The 24,208-nt window shown below is 45.5% G+C and overlaps 1 protein-coding gene across 1 annotated transcript in view; it reads right to left on the bottom strand.

Annotated features, from left to right (window-relative positions):
- The window catches only part of LOC119272338 (putative E3 ubiquitin-protein ligase SINA-like 6), a 48,824-nt gene extending 38,488 nt beyond the window's left edge, over nucleotides 1-10,336 (bottom strand). Inside the window, exons 1-4 of the mRNA XM_037553847.1 lie at nucleotides 10,316-10,336; nucleotides 10,038-10,235; nucleotides 9,313-9,382; nucleotides 9,043-9,203 (exon numbers count right to left, since the gene is read on the bottom strand). Coding sequence (XP_037409744.1) covers nucleotides 9,043-9,203; nucleotides 9,313-9,382; nucleotides 10,038-10,235; nucleotides 10,316-10,336 — 450 coding nt within the window. The remainder of the gene's footprint in view (nucleotides 1-9,042; nucleotides 9,204-9,312; nucleotides 9,383-10,037; nucleotides 10,236-10,315) is intronic.
- Nucleotides 10,337-24,208: the final 13,872 nt, after the last annotated feature.

Here is a 24,208-nt window from a genome sequence, read left to right as displayed (position 1 = left end):
AGCTCGGCCCATTCGGCAAGCCAGTCAGTCAATGGAAGCGGACCCTCTGGAACATTAAATTGTGACCAGAACAGCTTGTCCACTTGATGATCTGTTTGATCTCGGAAGTATTCGGCCGCATCGACAGCACTCGCCGCCAAGTCCATATATGCGTCTGTCGAACTCCACAGCCGGTCCATAGGGGCATACTGAGGATCTCCAAACTTCCTCTGCAACATGAAGGGTTTCCCATCCGCAATGTCCCCGGCTTGAAGCAGCTCCTCCTTCTTCGCTCTCATCACAGAGTGGGTGTCTTTGGTCGCCATCGTGGCCTTTTCTAGGTCCGTCGCCTTCGTCCGGTTTTCCTCTTCAAGAAGCTGGCAACGGTCGGCAGTGTCTTTTAACTTTACAGCCATCTTGGCCATTTTCTCTTTGCTCTCGCAATGCGCGGCCTTTTCGGCTCTTAACTCCTCGGCTGCCTTTAAAACGGCCGCATTACTACTCCTTGCTTGCTCCTTGGCTCGGGCAAGCTCCGCTCGAAGGGTCTCCACGGTGGCAGCTCCATCTGCAGTCACAAAATATTAAAGATACTGGCATCATGCTGCTCTTATTATGTGACGATCACCAGAAAAATCACTCACCCTGTGCCTCGTCAAGCCGCTTGTTGACAAGCACAATGTCGGCATCTGCCGCATCCAGTTGCCGCTTTAGTACAGCAAATTCATCAGTCCGGCTAGCCACCGGAGCTTCAACTACGTGCACATAAAGGCGGTCTGATTATTACCTGGGACTAAGATCCTCTGTTCGCCGCCGTTCTCGACGACAACAAGAGTCTCAGGGGCTACTATCCACACGGGGCACACCTAAGTATGTGCGGTATTGTCAAAAATGTATATCATTCACGTACCTCAAAACCCGTCTGTAGACTCATAAAAGCTTCATGCAACCCGCTTTCGGCGGACGAAATCCTTTCAATCACCGTACCCATCAACGTACGGTGCTCTTCTGAGATAGTCGCTCGCTCTAGCAGATCCTTCAGTACGTTCGACCGCATACCAGATGGTGTCGGACTCTTTTTATTGCTCTCTTCAAGAGCCGGATACTAGGGACTTCGGGTGTCCATAGGATTACCTTTTGGCCTTGCCGGATCAGGAGAAACCCTCCGTGATGACACTTCGAGGTCGCCCGCTTCTCGAGCTGGGGAGTCCGGGGGAAGCGTTTCACTCTCCATCATCTCCGGAAGAAGATCCCCTGAAGACGAGCTCTGCTGAGAAGGGCTAAGATCTGAAGTGTAAGATAAAGGCTTCGGCTATTTTCCTCAGAAGTAAGGCAGGATATCTTCACTGTTAAGTACCTTTTAATTACTTACAGCTCGTTAGAGGGCTGATCCACGCGCGGGCATTGTACGGCAGGAGCACCCTCCGAGGCAGGACCCTCTGGTGGAGATTTCTTCTCCTGTTTGGAAACCTTGGTTTCCGGATCTTCAGAGGTAGTCCTCTTCCTTCCCCGGGGTGAGAGAATGCCAGGTTCTTCCCCTGGGTTATCCTCCTTCACGGAGGCGCTTGTTCCCTCGGTTGGAATAGGTAGCGGCGGAGGCCCGCTTTCGCCCTCTTTATTCCCCCCTTCATCTTCCTTTGAGGGCACCAGGCAAGGTGCTGGCTCGAGCATCTTTTCCAGCACCGGATTGTCAAAGCCTTCAGGAAGGGGGGCCGAACACCAGATCATCTTCGCCTTTGTTATCCAGTCCTGGTCAAAGAGCGATTCTTCTGGATGATGTCATGATAAATAAAAAGGACAGTGTGTTCGGTCATGGGATTACTTACTTGGGCCGCGGTGCGGTAGCTGCTTAGGCCCACGTCCTCGGTAGTGTCCGGACACTCTATTTGAGGTCTGAAGAACGATTTGTACATCTCCTTGTGCGTCAGGCCGAGGAAATTCTGAATATTGCGTGGTCCTTCCGGGTTGAATTCCCACATGCGGAGGGCCCGTCGTTTGCAAGGCTGGACTCGACGAACTAGCATGACTTGCATTACCATAACCAAACTAAAATCTCCCTCAAAGAGATCTCGAATGCGGCTCTGCAATATGGGCATGTCCTTGGCTGGACCCCAGCTCAGTCCCCTGCTGATCCATGACATCAGTTGTGGTGGAGGGCCCGAGCGAAAGGTGGGGGCAGCCACCCACTTGGCACTTCGGGGAGCTGTGACGTAGAACCACTCCCGTGGCCGTAATCCGGAGACCTCTGGAAAGGAACCCTTTAGCCATGGAGCATCAGCGATTTTGCTTATTAAAATGCATCCGCACGCTGCATATTGTCCCCCGACCATCTTCGGCTTCACATCGGAGGTCTTGAGCCACAAGCCGAAGTGAGGGGTAATGCAGAGGAAGGCCTCACAAACGACGATAAATGACGAGATGTGAAGAAGGGAGTCCGGGGCCAGATCGTGAAAATCCAGCCCATAATAGAACATAAGACCCCTGATGAAGGGATCAAGAGCGAGGCCTAGTCCTTAGAGGAAGTGGGAGATGAACACAATGCTCTCGTTGGGTTCGGGAGTAGGGACGACCTGCCCTCGGGCGGGCAGCCTATGCGAAATTTCGGCGGTCAGATATTTGGCTTCCCTCAACTTCTTAATGTCCTCCTCCGTGACGGAGGAAGGCATCCACCGGCCTTGGAGGCTGGATCCAGACATGATTGAAGGTCCAAAGCACCTGACCTGGGCTTTGGGTGTTAGAACTCGAGGCGGGGGAAGGATTCAATTGAGCACGGGAGGGAAAAAATAAAAGCCTTCTCCCTTTATAAAGAGGGTGAATATCAAGCGTCCTCCTCATGGCCGTTTGGGACTTGCCTAAAATCTAGGAGTCCTAGGCACGGTTGGGTTACCCACGTCCGTATTAATGAGAATCCCGTAATAAGGGGAACATGATCTCTGCTTTGACAAGACGTGTCAAGAAACTGCCTCGCGTTATGTGCGGGGCTGGTTAAGGAAAAAAGATTCGAATAATTACCGGGCCATGGCATGATGTAATGCTGCCAAAATGTGTCAGCAGATTAGATTTGTGGTAATATTATTCTCTCTACGGTGGTATGTGGAACTTGTTTTGCAGGGTCGGACACTATCCTTGTATTCAAACTCTTCTGTGGTGTATTCGGGGGAGGAACTCGCCTTGCAATGCCGAAGACAACACTACGCGCCGGACTCATCGTCATTGAAGCCTGGTTCAGGCGCTACTGAGGGAGTCCTGGATTATGGGGTCTCTGGACAGCCAAACTATATCCTTTGGCCGGACTATTGGACTATGAAGAAACAAGATTAAAAACTTCGTCCCATGTCCGTATGGGACTCTACTTGGCGTGGAAGGCAAGCTAGGCAATACATATATGGATATCTCCTCCTTTGTAACCGACCTTGTGTGACCCTAGCCCCCTCCGGTGTCTATATAAACCGGAGGGTTTTAGTCCGTAGGACAACAGAAAATCATACCATAGGCTAGCTTCTAGGGTTTAGCCTCTCCGATCTCGTGGTAGATCAACTCTTGTGCTACTCATATTATCAAGAATAAATCAAACAGGACATAGGGTTTTACCTCCATCGAGAGGGCCCGAACCTGGGTAAAACATCGTGTCCCCTGCCTCCTATTACCATCTGCCTTAGACGCACAGTTCGGGACCCCCTACCCGAGATCCGCCAGTTTTGACACCGACACCCTGTAATGCTTTATTTTATCACTAAGCGGTAGCGATAGTCGTAGAAGCATAAGATTGGCGAGACGACTACGATGCTACGATGGAGATCAAGGTGTCGCTTCGGTGATGATGGTGATCATGACGGTGCTTTGGAGATGGAGATCACAAGCACAAGATGATGATGGCCATATCATATCACTTATATTGATTGCATGTGATGTTTATCTTTTATGCATCTTATCTTGCTTTGATTGACGGTAGCATTATAAGATGACCTCTCACTAAATTTCAAGATAAAAGTGTTCTCCCTGAGTATGCACCATTGCCAAAGTTCGTCGTGCCCAGACAGCACGTGATGATCGGGTGTGATAAGCTCTACGTCCATCTACAACGGGTGCAAGCCAGTTTTGCACACGCAGAATACTCAGGTTAAACTTGACGAGCCTAGCATATGCAGATATGGCCTCGGAACACTGAGACCGAAAGGTCGAGCGTGAATCATATAGTAGATATGATCAACATAGTGATGTTCACCATTGAAAGATACTCCATTTCACGTGATGATCGGTTATGGTTTAGTTGATTTGGATCACGTGATCACATAGAGGATTAGAGGGATGTCTTTCTAAGTGGGAGTTCTTAAGTAATATGATTAATTGAACTTAAATTTGTCATGAACTTAGTACCTGATAGTATCTTGCTTGTCTATGTTTGATTGTAGATAGATGGCTCGTGCTATTGTTACGTTGAATTTTAATGCGTTCCTTGAGAAAGAAAAGTTGAAAGATGATGGTAGCAATTACACGGACTAGGTCCGTAACTTGAGGATTATCCTCATTGCTGCACAGAAGAGTTACGTCCTGGAAGCACCGCTGGGTGTACCACCTGCGCTAGCAACTGCAGACATTGTGAATGCCTGGCAGTCACGTGTTGATGACTACTCAATAGTTCAGTGTGCCATGCTTGACGGCTTAGAACCGGGACTTCAACAACATTTTGAATGTCATGGGGCATATGAGATGTTCCAGGAGTTGAAGTTAATATTCCAGAAGAATGCCCGGATTGAGAGATATGAAGTCTCCAATAAGTTCTATAGTTGCAAGATGGAGGAGAATAGTTCTGTTAGTGAGCATATACTCAAGATGTCTGGGTATTGTAATCACTTGATTCAACTGGGATTTAATCTTCCGGATGATAGCGTCATTGACAGAATTCTCCAATCACTTCCACCTAGCTATAAGAGCTTCATGGTGAACTATAATATGCAAGGGATGGATAAGACAATTCCCGAGCTCTTCGCAATGCTAAAGGCTGCGGAGGTAGAAATCAAGAAGGAGCATCAAGTGTTGATGGTCAACAAGACCACTAGTTTCAAGAAAAAGGGCAAAGGGAAGAAGAAGGGGAACTTCAAGAAGAACAGCAAGCAAGTTGCTGCTCAGGAGAAGAAACCCAAGTCTGGACCTAAGACTGAAACTGAGTGCTTCTACTGCAAGCAGACTGGTCACTGGAAGCGGAACTGCCCCAAGTATTTGGCGGATAAGAAGGATGGCAAGGTGAACAAAGGTATATGTGATATACATGTTATTGATGTGTACCTTACTAGAGCTCGCAGTAGCACCTAGGTATTTTATACCTGTTTTTTTGCTAATATTTGCAACTCGAAACAGGGACTACGGATTAAGCGAACACTGGCAAAGGACGAGGTGATGATGCGTGTGGGAAATGGTTCGAAAGTCGATGTGATCGCGGTCGGCACGCTACCTCTACATCTACCTTCGGGATTAGTATTAGACCTAAATAATTGTTATTTGGTGCCAGCGTTGAGCATGAACATTATATCTGGATCTTGTTTGATGTGCGACGGTTATTCATTTAAATTAGAGAATAATGGTTGTTCTATTTATATGAGAAATATCTTTTATGGTCATGCACCCTTGAAGAGTGGTCTATTTTTGATGAATCTCGATAGTAGTGATACACATATTCATAATGTTGAAGCCAAAAGATGCAGAGTTGATAATGATAGTGCAACTTATTTGTGGCACTGCCGTTTAGGTCATATAGGTGTAAAGCGCATACTGATGGACATTTGGAACCACTTGATTATGAATCACTTGGTACTTGCGAACCGTGCCTCATGGGCAAGATGACTAAAACGCCGTTCCCCGGAACTATGGAGAGAGCAACAGATTTGTTGGAAATCATACATACAGATGTATGTGGTCTGATGAATGTTGAGGCTCGTGGCGGATATTGTTATTTTCTCACCTTCACAGTTGATTTAAGCAGATATGGGTATATCTACTTAATGAAGCATAAGTCTGAAACATTTGAAAAGTTCAAAGAATTTTAGAGTGAAGTTGAAAATCATCGTAACAAGAAAATAAAGTTTCTATGATCTGATCGTGGAGGAGAATTTTTGAGTTACGAGTTTGGTCTACATTTGAAACAATGCAGAATAGTTTCGCAACTCATGCCACCCGGAACACCACAGCGTAATGGTGTGTCCGAAAGTCGTAATCACACTTTACTTGATATGGTGCGATCTATGATGTCTCTTACAGATTTATCACTATTGTTTTGGGGTTATGCTTTAGACACAGGCGCATTCACGTTAAATAGGGCACCATCAAAATCCGCTGAGACGACGCCTTATGAACTGTGGTTTGGCAAGAAACCAAAGTTGTCATCTTTTAAAGTTTGGGGCTGCGATGCTTATGTGAAAAAGCTTCAACCTGATAAGCTCGAACCCAAATCGGAGAAATGTGTCTTCATAGGATACCCAAAGGAGACTGTTGGGTACACCTTCTATCACAGATCCGAAGGCAAGACATTCGTTGCTAAGAATGGATCCTTTCTAGAGAAGGAGTTTCTCTCGAAAGAAGTGAGTGGGAGGAAAGTAGAACTTGATGAGGTAACTGTACCTGCTCCCTTATTGGAAAGTAGTTCATCACAGAAACCGGTTTCTGTGACACCTACACCAATTAGTGAGAAAGTTAATGATGATGATCATGAAACTTCAGATCAAGTTGTTACTGAACCTCGTAGATCAACTAGAGTAAGATCCGCACCAGAGTGGTACGGTAATCCTGTTCTGGAAGTCATGCTACTAGATCATGATGAACCTACGAATTATGAAGAAGCGATGGTGAGCCCAGATTCCGCAAAATGGATTGAGGCCATGAAATTTGAGATGGGATCCATGTATGAGAACAAAGTGTGGACTTTGGTTGACTTGCCCAGTGATAGGCAAGCAATTGAGAATAAATGGATCTTCAAGAAGAAGACTGACGCTGACGGTAATGTTACTGTCTACAAAGCTCGACTTGTTGCGAAAGGTTTTCGACAAGTTCAAGGGATTGACTACGATGAGACCTTCTCACCCGTAGCAATGTTTAAGTCTGTCTGAATCATGATAGCAATTCCCGCGTTTTCTGGTTATGAAATATGGCAGATGAATGTCAAAACTGCATTCTTCAATGGATTTCTGGAAGAAGAGTTGTATATGATGCAACCGGAAGGTTTTGTCGATCAAAAGGGAGCTAACAAAGTGTGCAAGCTCCAGCGATCCATTTATGGACTGGTGCAAGCCTCTCGGAGTTGGAATAAACACTTTGATAGTGTGATCAAAGCATTTGGTTTTATACAGACATTTGGAGAAGCCTGTATTTACAAGAAAGTGAGTGGGAGCTCTGTAGCATTTCTGATATTATATGTGGATGACATATTTCTGATTGGAAATGATATAGAATTTCTGGATAGCATAAAGGGATACTTGCATAAGAGTTTTTCAATGAAAGACCTCGGTGAAGATGCTTATATATTGGGCATTAAGATCTATAGAGATAGATTAAGACGCTTAATTGGACTTTCACAAAGCACATACCTTGACAAAGTTTTGAAGAAGTTCAAAATGGATCAAGCAAAGAAAGGGTTCTTGCCTGTGTTACAAGGTGTGAAGTTGAGTAAGACTCAATGCCCGACCATTGCAGAAGATAGAGAGAAAATTAAAGATGTTCCCTATGGTTCAGCCATAGGCTCTATCATGTATGCAATGTTGTGTACCAGACCTGATGTGTGCCTTGCTATAAGTCTAGCAGGGAGGTACCAAAGTAATATAGGAGTGGATCACTGGACAGCGGTCAAGAACATCCTGAAGTACCTGAAAAGGACTAAGGATATGTTTCTCGTTTATGGAGGTGACAAAGAGCTCATTGTAAATGGTTACATTGATGCAAGCTCGATATGACTTAAGTTTTGGCCAAGCTGGGTTGCCTGGCTCCTATGCTTGTGCCCTATGTTCCCGTTAATTCAGCTAGGGCATAAAGGGAGCACCTCTGCGATTGTTACTGCCGGGTCATTCGGATGTGTACCTCAGACTGGGTGAAGCCGAAAGCTAGCGTTCTTAAGGAAATATTCGGTCGGTGAATTAAAGATGTTTCCGCATCACTCCATCGTGAACCCCTAGAAGTTACTTATACTGCGCATGAAAGCTAGCGTTCTTAAGGAAATATTCAGACATGCACATGAAACGCATGCACACCCAGGGAAAGGAACCCTTAACAGAACAATTCTCTCTGGAAGATGTTTCTTACATAATGTAATATAACATAACTAGCCAGATACAACTTGTCTGTTCAAGCAACTATGACCCCTACGCCTGGTTTCCACGCATAGCCTGGTCTATTTTACCGCTCAGGTATTCAGAAACACTCCGCACCTTCGGGTCCAGAGGTCAAAGCGAAAAGGTCTACCATGACAATCCTTTTACAATTCAGCTAGATTTACATACGTCAAGAAAGGTACATAGTCATTTGGACTCAAAAATTTCCTCCTCTATACCGTCCAGCAGGCTATCTAGTTTACAATCTTTCTAGGAATACTTGGCGGCTATTTCTACTTGGTCATATACCAAATTAACTGGAACTTCTTTTCCATCTGACCCTAGAGGTCCGACCCGAGCCATATGATTCAAATTAAGCTTGGTATACCATGTTTTCACCATGGCCCAAGCTTCTCGTGCACCTTCCCGGCAAGCTGATATCTTCCACAATCGAAAGCGCTGCCGTGCTCCCTTGAACAGTTGTATAAGCTCCTCCATCTTTCCTAGAGGGGAGGCGAATGTCCATAAGGCCTTGGCAACACTTTGCATCGCCTGCCGAGCCTGCTCGTGCACTAGCGACAGCTCTTGTAGCAGATCGCCCGAGAATCCAGACATCTCCTCTTCGGGACGACCGGTTAGCACACCTGCAGACATAACTCTGTCAGTCTCCTCAACCTTCGAGTTATTCGAAGGTAAAGTTCAACCACATACAGAATATGTTGCCTCGCAGCCTTTAATTCTCCTTTACGGAGTCAGCTAGCTGGGCACGTACATCTTTCAGTTCCTCGCCCAATCGGGTATTCGAATACTGGAGCTTGTTTTTCTCCATCACGACTTTCATGAGCACACGCTCGACCACGGCTAGCAGTTTCTTGGCTTCTCGTTCTCCGCCTTGGGCAGCTTTCAGTTGTCCTTGCAGTTGATCTAGTGATCCTAATAAGATGTGAGCAACCGTGTTAGCATTATTGGTATACCATTATGTTTTCTCGATGGAGGGAAACATTACCAGGAGACACCTTCTTGGATTTCTCCAGTTCGGCACGGGCAACAGTTAGCTGCGTCTGACACTTTTCTAGCTCTTGGGCTAGTAGGTTGTTCTTCTCCGTAAGAACCTGGTTATACAACGATACTTAAATCAGGTGTACCAACTGCTTCAAGTCTCGGGGGCTACTGGCATATTGTTATCATATTCGGACAAAGTAAACTTACCCGCACATCTTTTAAATGCTGCTTTGTGGCTCTGTTAAGCCCATCTCGAGCAGCTCGGATGTATGCATCAGCCGAGCTGAAAGCATTAAAAGCCTCTTCTGAAAAGTCGGGGTCTTGTAAAACGGCCCTTCGACGTCGATGATTCATGGCGCTCTCCACTTCCAACTTAGTAACGGATACATCATCCAAATCCTCGGCTGGAGAATAGTCCAGCGTTACCCCCGTATCAGCCCCCATCTTTACGGCAGGATCTGGATCCTAGCTGTAGGAAGTATGACCGGCACACTTTTTTCCTGATACAGGACAAACAGAAAGGTCACAGTTGGATGTGACTGCCAAGGTGCATATTTGCAAATCCATACCTCTTTGATGAAGGCTCGGGCATATCTTCGTTTGCCTTCCTCTTCGAAGGCTTGCCCGGCGTGGGGGCGCCCTCTTCGGAGATACCCCTGGGGCAGCGTAGCATGCCAAACGCCTCCCCTTTTAAGCACAGGACAGTGCGGTGGGTGAGGCAGTATGAGAAAACTCTTTCGGATGAAATATCTCCTGATTACTTACGTGTGAAGCAGGGAGAAGGCCGGGGTAATCGGCGGTGATAGACACCTTTGTGCCATCATAGATAGCCTGGTAAAAAAACATGTCCTCGAGCACCACGAACATATCTGGATCCTCCTCGAATCTGGTATCAAGGTCCCAATTGTGGCCCTCGAGCTGTGGGGCGGGGCTGTGAAGCCCTTCAGAAATCTTTCGCCAGTGCTGTTATAAACAGACGTGTTAATACTCATTGAAAGTAGCTCAGGGAGCGGAGGGAGTAGAAAAGAGGAGTTGAGACTTACCCAGCTGGGTGGACTGTACATGGAAAATCCATCTCTGCGCTTGATACGTAGAAATTCCTCTTCCTCCCCTTTGAACAGTTCGGCCAATATTTTGGCCAGAGCGGCGGGGGTATCCGGGCCCTTCTGGCCGCAGTGGGAAGCGTCATATTCCCGTTGTAGTGCCACATAGGGAGACCTCTGTACTGGAGTGGCAGAACCCCCCGTACTATGGAAGTCGCCATTACTTCGACTATTGATAATCCGGACTGAGCGAGTGTCCTTATCTTGCTCAAGAGTTGACGAACTTCCGCACTATCTTCCTCCTCCAGGCTCCGAGTGCGCTAGCTGTGGCGTTTCTTCAAAGGGTCTCTTGTGAATTCGGGAAGCCCCCCCCCCCCCAAATTGGGTCTGGAAGTGTGACATCCTCTATATAGAACCATTCGGAGGGACACTCTTCGGATGCCTTCTTTGGTGTGCCGGACAAATATCCGGTCTCGGCGATGCGCCATATTGCGGCTCCGCCCACTTCAAATATTGACCCCTTGTGGTTGTGAGGGACAAAACAAAATAGCCTTCTCCACAATTGAAAGTGGGCCTCACAACCCAGGAACAGCTCACAAAGACCGATGTAACCCGCGATATGCACGATGGAGGCAGGAGTAAAGTTGTGCAGTTGGAGGCCATAGTACTCCAAAAGCCCTCGGAGGAATGGATGAATTGGAAATCTGACACCTCTAAGAAGATAAGGGACGAAGCATACTCGTTCCCCCTAGATGGATTGGGGAAATTTTCAGCCAGAACCCCGTCATTGAAGGAGATCAACCCTGCTCAGACAGGGACTAGATCTGCGGGGGGAAGGAATCCCTGTGTTTGCAGCTTCATGAGCTGACTGTGGGATACGGAACATCTCTCCCATTCGCCTTTTTCATGGATGCAGAGGTGGGATGAAGAGCGGGGAGTGTCAGCCATGTTGGAATGGACTTTCCTAGCACACTCATAGGATTTTTCCGGATGATGTTGAATGGATCTATGATCCAATCTCTTTAAATAGACACTCCTGCTTACATGGCCGGGGTGTTATGCGTAAAAACACCCTGACCTCTCGCCTTCGCTCGACATGAGGAAACTGAAATTGTTGATACACAGAAGCCGAGGGGTGCGACATTAAATGGGAGGCCAAAATCATCACTCTGAAGTCATCGGAGGAGGAACCCGCCTTGCAATGCCGAAGACAATCTGCGGGTCAGACACCTCGTCATTGAAGTCTGATTCGGGGACTACTGAAGGAGTCTTGGACTAAGGGGTCCTCGGACGTCCGGCCTGTTAGCCATGGGCCGGAATGTTGGGTTGTGAAGATACAAAGACCAGAGATTCTACCTGTGTCCGGATAGGGGCTCTCCTTGGCGTGGAAGGCAAGCTTGCCGACCTAATATGAAGATTTCCTTTCTCTGTAACTGACTTTATGTAACCCTAGATCCCTCCTGTGTCTATATAAACCGAAGGGCTAGGTCCGTAGACATATCCTCATAATCATAGTCAGGTTAGAATCTTAGGGTTTAGCCATTACGATCTCGTGGTAGATCAACTCTTGTAACACTCATATTCATCAAGATCAATCAAGCAGGAAGTAGGGTATTACCTCCATAGAGAGGGCCCGAACCTGGGTAAACATTGTGTCCCCTGTCTCCTGTTACCATCAACCTTAGACGCACAGTTCGGAACCCCCTACCCGAGATCCGCCGGTTTTGACAACGACATCCGGTGTGCCGAATACCACATCGAGTGTAATTTTCCTCGTGCATCGTGCCTCCCGGATGGGAATGATCCCTCGGAAGGTTGTATTACTATGCTCGATGTGGCTCCTGTCTATTTCCATTTTATTCAGTGTGTCCTCGTAGATGAGGTTTAGTCTGTTGTCACCGTCCATGAGCACTTTAGTGAGTCAAAAGCCATCCAAAGTTGGGTTAAGGACCAAGGCGGCTGGTGCCCGGACTGACCGGATTTTTGGTTTGTCACTAGCGTTGAAAGTTATGGCTGTGTCATTCCAAGGATTTATTGTTGCGATTTGGCAGACTTCGGCGAGGTCGCGAAGTGCCCTCTTGCGCCGATTGTTTGAAGCGAAAGTCTCGAAGACTGTCAATACTTTGTGGTCGTCGTGTTCCGGGGGGAGTTGCTCCGCGGTGTTTGTGGTGAGGATATCCTCGCCGCTCTTGGCCAATTGCCAGAGTATCCAACATGCTCTAAGGCTGTGGGTTGGTATGGTATCCGGTGTTGTGTGTATTTTGCATGGCCTATCGAGCCATCCCTCCAGAATGGTTCTGCGCCCCATGGTGGGCTTAGATTTCTTTACTATTGGGTCGGGCGCCATGTGAGGGTGCATCCTTTTTGCCCGGATGAGGGGTTGAGTGGAAACCGGTGGTTCCCAGCGGGCTGCCTGAGCTTTCCAGGCGCTTTCCATTGCACAGTACTTCTGTAGTATGGTTGCCAAGTCGGCGAAGTATAATACGTGACGGCGGTTGATGGCATTGAGGATTCCTTCACTCGTGCAATTATTGCAGAATATTGAGATCGCGTCTTCGTCGCGACAATCTTTAATCTTGTCTTTGACAAGGAGGAATCTGGCCCAAAAGTGATGGACTATTTCCTGAGACTGTCGTCATATGTACGTGAGATCGCACATATCTGGGTGGGTGGGTGGCTTTAGATCCAAACCCTGACCCAATTTGGGATTCGGAGTTTGAGGTAGTTCGGGCTCCGGGATATCAACTGATTTTTCAGGTTCGCCATCCGATTCTAGGTTCGGAGGGTGGGGCGTGTTCTTCTGTGGACGGGTATCCAGCTCTTCGAGCTCAGAAATCCGAGCATAGTTCGTCTTCAATATAGTGGAAGAGTTGTTGATTTGCTCCTCTACTACCGCTATCTGATGGGTGATCGGCGGAGATTTGATTTCTCTCTGATCGGGTTTAAGCCCAATCCGATCGTAGTCTGTAGCGACCCCCAAGGCGGCGATGCAATCTAGGAGCTCATTTAAAGATGACAATTCTGTCGGTCCATCCGTTTGGAGTATTCGGGGTCAACACGAAGGCGATTTTCGATGACTCGAGAAGTCATCGTCGCCTTAACGGCCATACGGGCGGTCATGGTAAAGCCGCCCAGCCGGAGGGTTTAGCCTGAGGCCAAGGCTCCTCCGGAGGTGATATTGTCCTTGATAACAAGGCAAGCCATCAATGCTGTCTTCGATGCACAGAGGAGCTCTCAATGAAAGCACCAATGTCGGAGTCAAAACCGGCGGATCTCGGGTAGGGGGTCCCGAACTGTGCGTCTAAGGTTGATGGTAACAGGAGACATGGGACACAAAGTTTTACCCAGGTTCGGGCCCTCTTGATGGAGTTAATACCCGATGTCCTGCTAGATTGATATTCATGAGTATGGGGGTTACAAGAGTTGATCTACCACGAGATCGTAATAGCTAAAACCCTAGAAGTCTACCCTGTATGATTATGATGATTGCCTCTACGGACTAAACCTTCCGGTTTATATAGACACCGGAGGGGCCTAGGGTTGTACAAAGTCGGTTACATAGAAAGGAAATAATACATCCGGCCGCCTAGCTTGCCTTCCACGCAAAGGAGAGTCCCATCCGGACATGGGAGAGAGTCTTTTGTCTTGTATCTTCATGGCCCAATAGTCCGGCCCATGCCACACAGGCCGGATGCCCGAGGACCCCTTAATCCAGGACTCCCTCAGTGCTGGCGGCCGCCGATGTCATAGCCCTCGTCGATGCCGGCTTCGACTCTCGCATGTGCCAGATGATGGTCGAATCCATCCGCAAGTTCACCACCTTCAAGAAACATGCGAACGACCTTGCTGTACTGCTCCAGCCTGCGCACCCAGGCTCCTTGTTGCCTGCCACCCTCATCGGCCTCCAAGGTGACGAACTCTTTGAAGCAATGGTGGCCCTACAGCTGCCGGAGGTCGCGACGAAGAATGTGCACCTTGAGGCATATTGATGGCGTCTAATGGCGTCTCCCACCTCCTCCCACCTCCCACCCCCACCACCTCCGGCGATCTCCTTCCACCACCACTAAAATCCTAATCCTCTTTGATCAATCTCTTCGGCGTCTCTCCCTCTCTTTGGGGATATGGTTTTCTCCTTGGGATCAACCCTTGGCTTGGATTTCTCCAAGGGTTTGGAATTTGCGGATAATATCTTAAGATCTACCTTGGTTTTTGGTTCATCCTATGGATAACACTAGTCATTTCATGTTGGTGGTGTCTTTTAGCCGCCATGATTTCAGACTCAATGATAGTTCGGTGGCAGCGGCACTGGAGGCTGCCATTGGCAGATCTATAATTGAGCTGGGTGTTTGTTGCATACGTGACAAGGTTTATTCTTTCAACATCTCCTACAAGCAAGTTGGTTTCCATGTTGTTGATCTTAGATCCTTTGCATGGCCTCAATTCAAATGTTATTTTAATCTTTGGGGTTGTGGGGGTCCAAATTGGGAACGTGCGTTTAGTCTTTGGAAATTATAATGTGATGTGGAATGGATCTTAGTTAGTCCCTCTAAGCGAAGGGCAGCGCTTGGGATGAGTGCTATGCATAAACCACCAGCCAAGTCCTCCTTGCGATCGTCTGGTTCTGTGCAAAAGAAACTCTCCTTTGCAACCTTTCAAACTTATCAGGCGTGCAATGGTTATAGATACCCTGCCACTCAGGCTTGTATTGATACAGTTTCTGATGCTGGATACGTGATCCCTGCAAATGAGCATTTGGTCATTTGACCCTTGCCGTCGGCGAACTTCCAGTGGACAGTGACTACTCCACCTATCGTTTTTGGCACAGTTGGATCATCGAGGATTATGCGTGCGAGTTTTCCGGCTGAGGATTTGCAACATCATGATCTTCATGCCTCCTGTGATCCACATACGTCGGATGTTTTAGTTACGGCCACTCCAGATCTTCCGGTTTCCCATGTTGGGCCAAATCTTCATGATGGGCCTCAGCCCACCACCTCGCCTATGGAAATCCCTTCTACCCAGGAAGCAGCTACCTTGTCTAATGATATGGTCGATGACATGGTGGCCCGTGTTTTAACCTGCTCCAAATGCCACCAACAGGGCCACTTGTGGGTCTCATGCCCTGTTTGTGTGGCTTGCTCATGTAATGGTCATCGTCGGTGGGATTGCATTAATTGGGCAAGAGACAATGGTTGTGTTTCGAGAGTTAAACAACCGCAACAAAATCCTAGAAAATCTACATTGTTGATTCCCATACCCGCCATGAGTCAGCCATCTATTTCCTCTCCAAGGGACTCCTCGGGTATAGAGACGACCCACGCACCGGTGTAGATGAGCCCCATCATGTCTTCACCTCTTCCCGTGCACTATCAATCCTCTCCACCTCCACCAGAGCAAAACATGGCGAATTTTCCCCTAGATCCCCTCAAGTTCGTTCCGCCAGGGTTTGAGATCATCGATGGAGGACCCACTCGGCTGCCATGGACCTTCTTCTCTCCGACCATTCCTCCCGACTGGCGACATGAGCAGTTTGCCATTGGCATTGTGGAGCCTCCGGCGCCGCCTGGGCAGGTTCATCACTTACGGCAACTGGTTAGTGATTTTGTGATGACTCAGCTGCACCATGATGTTTTTAGTGATCAGCAATGGATTGGGGTGTGGGTTTGTTTGAGTTTCACACTCCTGCATCTAGGCATGCTATTATGAATCACCCACCTTATGATCTTGGCAATGGCCACTTTGTTCGATTTATTCCTCTTGACCAAGGCATCAATCACAGAGCAACTCAGGGTTTTCATAGGGGTTACGTGTGCCTTTGGATTACCGCACTACACAACACATCTCTAATGCAGTTAGATCCTCTGGTCATTTTCATATTTTGCATCAGGATGACCCGATGATGGTCAGAACGTTGGTTTATGTTTCCTTCCCATGCCCGCAGCAAGTACCTAGAGATGTGGTTTACCATGAAAATGCTGATTTTGGAGCTACACACATATCTTGGACTGCTCTGATATATGTTCTGTGTGATGAATTTGCTAATATTCAGCCGACTGATGAAGATCCAATGCTATTCAACGGCAATCGTCACTCGCTGCCTGGAAACATGCCTTTCTATGATGTTAACTTTGTGATGCCTGAGTTTCCTGAGTTGGGATGGAATGAGGCCTCGATTGCTCACAATGATGATCTTCACCAAGCTAGCCAGCAGGATAATGTGGTTGTCGAGGAAGTCTTTGAGGATGAAGCTCATACTGCTTCTCAAGAGTCCGTGGTTATGCAAAACTCTAGGCCTGTTGATTCTGCTGAAGGGCCGGTACCTGACCAGCAAGGGGCTATTGCAGTTTATGAGCCGCCAATATTCAGCCTTCGGTCATAATTGGTCAGGTTTTGACTGTCTTTGGACCTGTTCTCCCTCTGGTGATGCAATGGATGAGGTCGTTCTAGCGTATGTTGCCCATCTTTGAAGTGATGCAAATTCCACGAGGTGTTCAATTCTCTAGCCCTTTCAAGCTAGTTATTTTATCCAAGAGCTCCTGGGAGGTTTCATTTTCGTACTCTACTATGGGTAAAAAGTTGGTTTTTCATCCTTCTCCTATTCGTCGGGCATTCACTATTTCGACGAAACCTCATGTTGCTCGTGCACTCTGCTTCAACTCTGTCATTGAGGATTGCATTATGGAGGATCCAGCTTTGTCTGACATTGAGTTGTCTACTTTCAATTTCTCTGCCGCTCCAGTTAGACGCCCTGTTCGTGCTCGCAAACCAAAACCTATGATCGTTGAGTCTGAGGTCAGACGCAGTGCCAGGCTTTCTGCCTTGCGTGGTAGTTTTATGCACTCCTCTCCGGCCAAGCCTACCTCTCTGAAGAAACCAGCAGCAAAACCTCATAAGAAGCACAAGGTTTCGGCCAAAGTTCAGCAGCCGCAGGCAGATCATCACTCTGCAGAACAAGCTACTATCCCACCTCCCACTCCAATTGATGTTCTGCAATGTGTGGGTCTTCACCTCAGCATTGCACTTGAGAAGCTGACTAAGGAGAAGCTTGAGGCTTCTTCATGCATTCCCTCCTTTGCTTCTTCTAGTTCTGATGATAGTTAAATATTTTCCTTGGTGGGGTTTATGGACAACCCTTGTTAAAACGATCTATCTTGTTTTATGTTTTAAGTACTGTCTGAACCGTATTGCTGTTGTCTGACAGATTTGGCTCTACCACTGTGTGGTAGCCTTTTGTTGTTTGCTTTATTTTGGTTTGTAATGAATCAGTACAACTTTAGAGACTAGGAAGTGTTGTGCTGGAATGTTCATGGACTGAATTCAGATGATAGATAGCGTGTAGTGTGTTAGAAAATTGATGAAAGTGCTTGTTCTATCATTTGCTTACAAGAAACTAAATGTGAAACCATTGATAAAGGTTTTATTCGTAAGTGTTGCCCACGACGTTTTGATCAATTTGTTCATGTGCCATCTTCTGGAGCTTCAGGTGGGATGTTGGTGGTGTGGAATTCTGCTTTGTTTGATGGCAAGCTAATTCAGTCTACTAGTTTTGGAATTGTAGTGGAACTTAAATCCACTCATAACTCTCAAACCTGGATCATGATTACTATCTATGGGCCCTGTCAAAATCCGGCTAGGGAAGTTTCTGTTAACTGGTTGCCTGGTTTAATTATCCCTGATGATGCTAATTGGCTATTGTTCGGTGATTTTAACTTCTTGCGCTCAATGTAAAATAGGAACAAACCTGGTGGGGACATCAATGACATGTTTATTTTCAATGAAGTAATTTGGCATCTTGGTCTAATTGAACTTCCACTTAAGGGCATAAAATATACATGGTCAAATATGCAAAATGCTCCTTTGCTTGAACAAATTGACTGGTTCTTCACAACACTCACATGGACTTGCTATTTTCCTAACGCTATGGTTTTGCCTTTAGCCAGAACTGCTTCAGATCATGTGCCCTGTGTGGTACAAATCAAGACTTCTATTCCTAAGGCCAAGGTCTTTCGTTTTGAGAATTATTGGACTAATTTACCTGGCTTCTTGATTGTGTTAGAGATTCTTGGAACAGGCCCATTCATAGGACATCTTCTGCTGCAGTTATCTCTGCAAAATTTAAAGCTCTTCGACAAGCCCTCAAGCACTGTCACATTAGCCTTGCTAAGGTGAATGCTTTGATTTCTAATTGCAATAAGGTCATTTTATGCTTGGATGGTTTGGAGGAATTAAGGCCTTTGTCTAGGCCAGAGGCAAATTTTAGAAGAATAGTTAAGCTCCATCTGGAGGAAATCCTCAAGTTACAATTTATCTACTGGAAACAAAGATGTACTATTAGGAGCATTAAAGTTGGAGAGGAAAACACTAAGTTTTTTCATGCTATGGCTACTGAGCGTTACAGGAGCAATTCTATTTCCAGCATAACTTCAGATGATGGGCAGGTGACCTCTGATCATGCAACAATTGTTGGGCTTTTTCTACAAGAATTTAAGTAGAGGATGGGTTGTGCTAATGGCACTCATATGGGTTTTGACATGCCAAATGTTACCAGAAAGGTTGAGGGCCTTGATGATCTAACAAAGCCTTTTTCTCAAGAAGAAATTGACAGTGTTATTAAAGAGATGCCTTTAGATAGAGCTCCTGGGCCTGATGGTTTCACTGGGCTCTTCCTCAAAAAGTGCTAGGATATTATTAAGGATGATTTTCTCCAATTGGTAAAGGGGTTTTCTGAAGGACATCTTGATCTTGAGTGCATCAAAACCTCTCTCATAACTCTCATTCCAAAAAAGCTCTCACCTGAGGGTTTGAATGACTACAGGACAATTTCTTTGACAAACACCTGCTTGAAATACCTCACTAAGTTGCTTGCAAATAGACTACAGAAAGTGATTCTTTCTTGTATTCATAAAAACCAGTATGGGTTTATTAAATCCAGGTCTATTCAGGACTGTTTAGCTTGGTGTTTTGAGTATATACACCAATGTCAGGCTTCAAAAAAAACAATTGTCCTCCTAAAGTTGGATTTTACTAAGGCTTTTGATACTATTGAGCATGATGCCATTCTCAGGATTTTGAGGTACAAGGGTTTCAACGATAAATGGATTTTGTGGATGCAATCCATCCTGTCATCTGGTTCTTCCTCTGTGCTACTTAATGGTGTACCTGGACATCATTTTAAATGAAAGAGGGGAGTTAGGCAAGGGGATCCCATGTCACCTCTGCTGTTTGTGCTTGCTGCTAACCTACTTCAATTTGTGGTCTGATATGTGCTCTAAAGGAATTTTAACTCTTCCAATCCCAACCCACAGTCAGGATTACCCCATAGTGCAGTATGCTGATGATACACTAATTTTGTTGCCTGCTTCTGATCACCGGCTCCTTGCTCTTAAAGACATGCTTGATGTCTTTGCTACTTCAACTGGGTTGCCTGTGAATTTAGCAAAATCTTTAATGGTGCCTATGAATATGTCAAATGATGAAGCTAATAGATTAGCTTCAATTCTGGGATGCAAATTAGGAGTTATGCCTTTCACATACTTGGGTCTTCCCATGGGAACTACCAGACCCTCAATTCACGATCTGATGCCCCTTGTGCATAGAATTGAAAGGAGGTTATCTACCACTTCTTGTTTCCTGAACCAAGGGAGCAGGTTACAGTTGCTTCAGTCTATTTCAACATCCATGCCCATATATTTTCACTGCACACTTGTCATTCCTCCTGGAATATTGAAGCAAATTGAAAGGATTCAAAGACAGTGTCTTTGGAGAGGAAATTTTGATACCCCAAAACAATCTCTGGCTGCTTGGGATTTGGTATGCTTGCCTAAAAATAAGGGAGGTCTTGGTGTGCTTAATTTAAGAGTGCAGAATGAGGCTTTGCTTATGAAATGGTTGCATAAGTTCTATAATCACCATGACATTCCTTGGGTTGACTTATTTGGGACTCATATTATGATAGCTCTGTCCCTCATACTACCAGCTTATGTGGGACCTTTTGGTGGCATGATGTGTTTAAATTAGCACATAAACATTATCAGTTGTCCTCTCCAAACTTGGGTGATGGTAGGTCTATCTTGTTCTGGACGGATAGTTGGGTTGAGCTCAATGGTTCCTCCATCAGTACAAAGTTTCCCGGACTTCTTTCATTTTTTATTGATGGGCAACTTTCAGTGTCTGATGTTTTTTCCCAGGAGCTCCTCTCAGCTTTGCACCTACTTTTGTCCACCCAAGCATTTAATGAGCTGGAATATCCGCAACAAATGATGAATGCATATGCTTGCTCTGAGGATCATGACACATGGATATGGCCTTTCAATAAGGGGTGCTTCAGACCCAAATCCTTTTATGTGCATGTGCATCAAAATATTGTTGTTGCTCCTATTTTCCACTGGATTTGGAAATCCTCATGCACTTTAAAAATTAAAATGTTTGGGTGGCTGCCTTTAAGGGACCGTTGAATACTAGAGATATGCTACAAAGGAGGCATTGGCATGTGGAGGTTCATTTTTATGTGCTATGCCCATTTCTCATTCATGAGGATGTTGCCACTTGTTTTTTTCATGCAACTTCAGTGTTAGAGTCTGGAATTACTTGCAGATTAAATGGGATCCTCGGCCTGGGATGACTACTTATCAAATGGCAGCAAAGGCTAGGAAGGAGTTTTGGGCATCATTTCTTCACTGAAGTGGTTTTTACTGTTGCTTGGAACATCTTGATTCTAAGGAATGGGGGGTTTTAGGAATGAAAGTCCTACATTTAGAGCTTGCACTACTAGGGAAAACCTTACCAGTAGCGCTGGTTTTTTAGCTACCAGTAGCGCGGGCACCAGCACTACTGCTATGGCACTATAGCTATTTTTTAGCAGTAGTGCTTCTTTAGGCCAGCGCTACTGGTAAGTTCAGATACTAGTAGCGCAGCACTAGAAAGCGCTACTGGTAAATGAACGCCATTGGTAATATTTTGGCCCGCACCACTACTAAAATTTATGTTTTTTCACATTTTGGCATTGTACATGTTTAAACAGATATATCTTTTATACAATAACAACTCATCATGAACTAGTCTGTTTAAATAGCATATTCATTACCACTTGTCATCACCACCAAACAATGTTCGTCAATGAGACATCATATAACAAGTTGGTCACTAGTCATAATCATAACTCCTCCTCCTCATCATCAACTCTAACACATTGTAGCACATAATAACACATTCTAGCTATCACCTACTCCTCTCATAGGACGTACTCTACCCTCTCTTAGGTAAAATATCATAAAACAAGATAGGCATTGACTCTCCATTAAGGAAAATTGACTCTCCATAATAAAGAACAGAGATCATCCTGTCTCCAAGTCTTGGTCTACGCATAATGTTGCTTCCAAGTAGCTCTCTACGATGGTCGAAACATTTTTTGAAATCATTTATTATCATGGCTTCCTCGCTTTTAGAAACCCGGTATGGACAGGAGTGATGTGGATACTGCGGCTGACCTGGCCGTGGTGGCCGTAAGCTCATAACATCAACGCGACCTCTCGGCAACATCAGATGAGGCACACAATCCATCGGGATTTTCTGTTCAAAAACATAGTAATAACTTTGTAGTTAGCAATGTAGTTTAGTTTTAGAAGAATTTATGCAAAAGATGCACGGATGTCGTAATAGTAGAAAATCTTACCATGCTATCTCCAATGATGTTACCGTGGTTCAATACGTGCACTAGTGGCACGTATTGACCATAACGTGGAGGAGTTTGATAATAGCTATTGTAATTCTCAAGATCGGTCAAAAATGCGATAAGACCATCTTTCTCCTTATTAGTTAATTGTGCTTCATCATTGTAGTAGTAGGTTCTGTCTACCATTTTCCGTACATTTTTTGAAGAATGAAAATAAGCTGTCAATGGAGATAAGCTATCAAATATTTTGAAATAAACAATATAAATTACTTAATAAATATGTTTGAGAAACTCACACAGCGGTAGAACTGGAAGCGTGTCAACAAGGACCCAAATGGTCATATTCTTTTCGTCGATGTCAGGATCACCAAGATCGAAGGTGAGAAGCATACCCTCATGAAAATCATATGCCTTACAAAGGGCTTCCCAATTCAGGCAACCAAAATTGGATGAGTTCACAAAATTGTATAGATTTATAGCAAAATCATAACCATGATGGGTCCTTAGTTGAATTATCTTTGTCTCCATGCTTGCATGATCTTCAAAATGCATCTTCTCCAAGACATAGCGTCTTGCATGGCATGGGATAAGCTAGTCGAGTTGTAAAAGACGGAAATTACATGTTGAAGAAGCAGAGAAGTCGTGCAAAAATAACAAAAAACACTTGTCATCGTTGCGTACCGTTTCAACATCGAAGGTCTCTTGGAGCTTGATGCTGAAGCGCCGACCTTCTACCAGGTGAGTCCTGTCGCACAGACCGCGCTCATCGTCGCAGTACTCGCACATAGCGAATTCCCTTTCGTCGTCAGACATTTCCTAATAGGTAATTAATAATCCATCATCAAATACATATATAGTTGTTTGTAGAAAAGATCATCATATAACAACTAGAACACCTAAAATTTGTAGTTTGTAGTAGTTTGTAGCAAAGATCATCATCGAACCTAGTTTGTAGCAAAGATCATCATATAATCCATCATCGAATACATATATAGTAGTTTGTACCACAAACCACGCTTATCTTTTGCATTCAATAAGAAAATAACTAATAGGTAATTAATAATCCATCATCGAATACATATATAGTAGTTTGTAGCAAAGATCATCATATGATATCACTAATGCATCTCGAATAATAGCTCCTCTAGGTTCAGTGGGCCACGGTGGACACCCGAAGAGAAGGAACCATCACAGGATCATAGCTCTGGTGAGATCCCCAAAGAATCTGCTAGGTATTGGAGAACATGTCGTTCACCAACGCAACCATGTAGCGATGGACGTGCGCGTTCTCCTCTGTGACACGGTGTTGTACCACCTGCGCGGGGGACTCAAGCCTCTGTACCGATGCAGGCCCACGTGACCGCCACCAAAGAAGCTCCGGGTCGACGACGGGCTGGCTCCTCACTAAGTTGCGCTCACCAGAAGGTAGCACAACCCAGTACCAGCCCAGCGGAGCCCAGTCCCGGACATGGCCCCTCAGCTCAAGCAGGAGTCCTCCGCCGAGTCGACGACGAGGATGCGGGATAGGCATCGTCAACGTCGATAACAAAATGCTTAATTATGAAAACAAAATTAATAAACACTTAGCAAAATTCGGCATGACCTTTGCTAAAAGCAGGACATATCGAGCACCTGAAATTTGCCAGAACGTAAATGAATCGACATTTCTGGCGAAACATAGGACACTCGGTTAAACAACTAAGATTGTGACATGTTCAAAATATGACATATATGCACTTCAAATTTGCATATAACAGGAATAATTGTTTTTACTAAAAAAATAACAACAAATGTGATAGTTCAAAATATGATCCTAAGATTAACTAGCTAGGGTTCATACTGCATTATCCTAACATTCATACTGCATTATCCTAAGATTCATACTGCATTATCCTAAGATTAACTAGCTAGGTTTCATACTACATTATCCTAAGATTAAACAACTAAGATTAAACACCTAAGATTAAACAACTAAGATTAAAAACCTACATTATCCTAAGATTCATACTACATTATCCTAAGATTAACTAGCTAGGTTGCATACTACATTTACCTATGATTAAACAACTAAGATTAAAAACCTAAATTTTTCAACTTGCTAGGGTTCAAAAGAAACTAGGGAGGAGGAGGAAGGAGGGAGGAGGATGTACCTCTCGGTGGAGGAGGGCCGGCGCGGGGGCCGGGGCGGTCGGCGGGGGAGGAGGACGAAGCGGGGGAGGGCG

Source organism: Triticum dicoccoides, chromosome 3A (genome assembly GCF_002162155.2).
Source record: "Triticum dicoccoides isolate Atlit2015 ecotype Zavitan chromosome 3A, WEW_v2.0, whole genome shotgun sequence".
Taxonomy (NCBI): domain Eukaryota; kingdom Viridiplantae; phylum Streptophyta; class Magnoliopsida; order Poales; family Poaceae; genus Triticum; species Triticum dicoccoides.
Note: the sequence above shows the minus strand (reverse complement) of the source record. Positions and strands in the feature narration are given on the sequence as shown.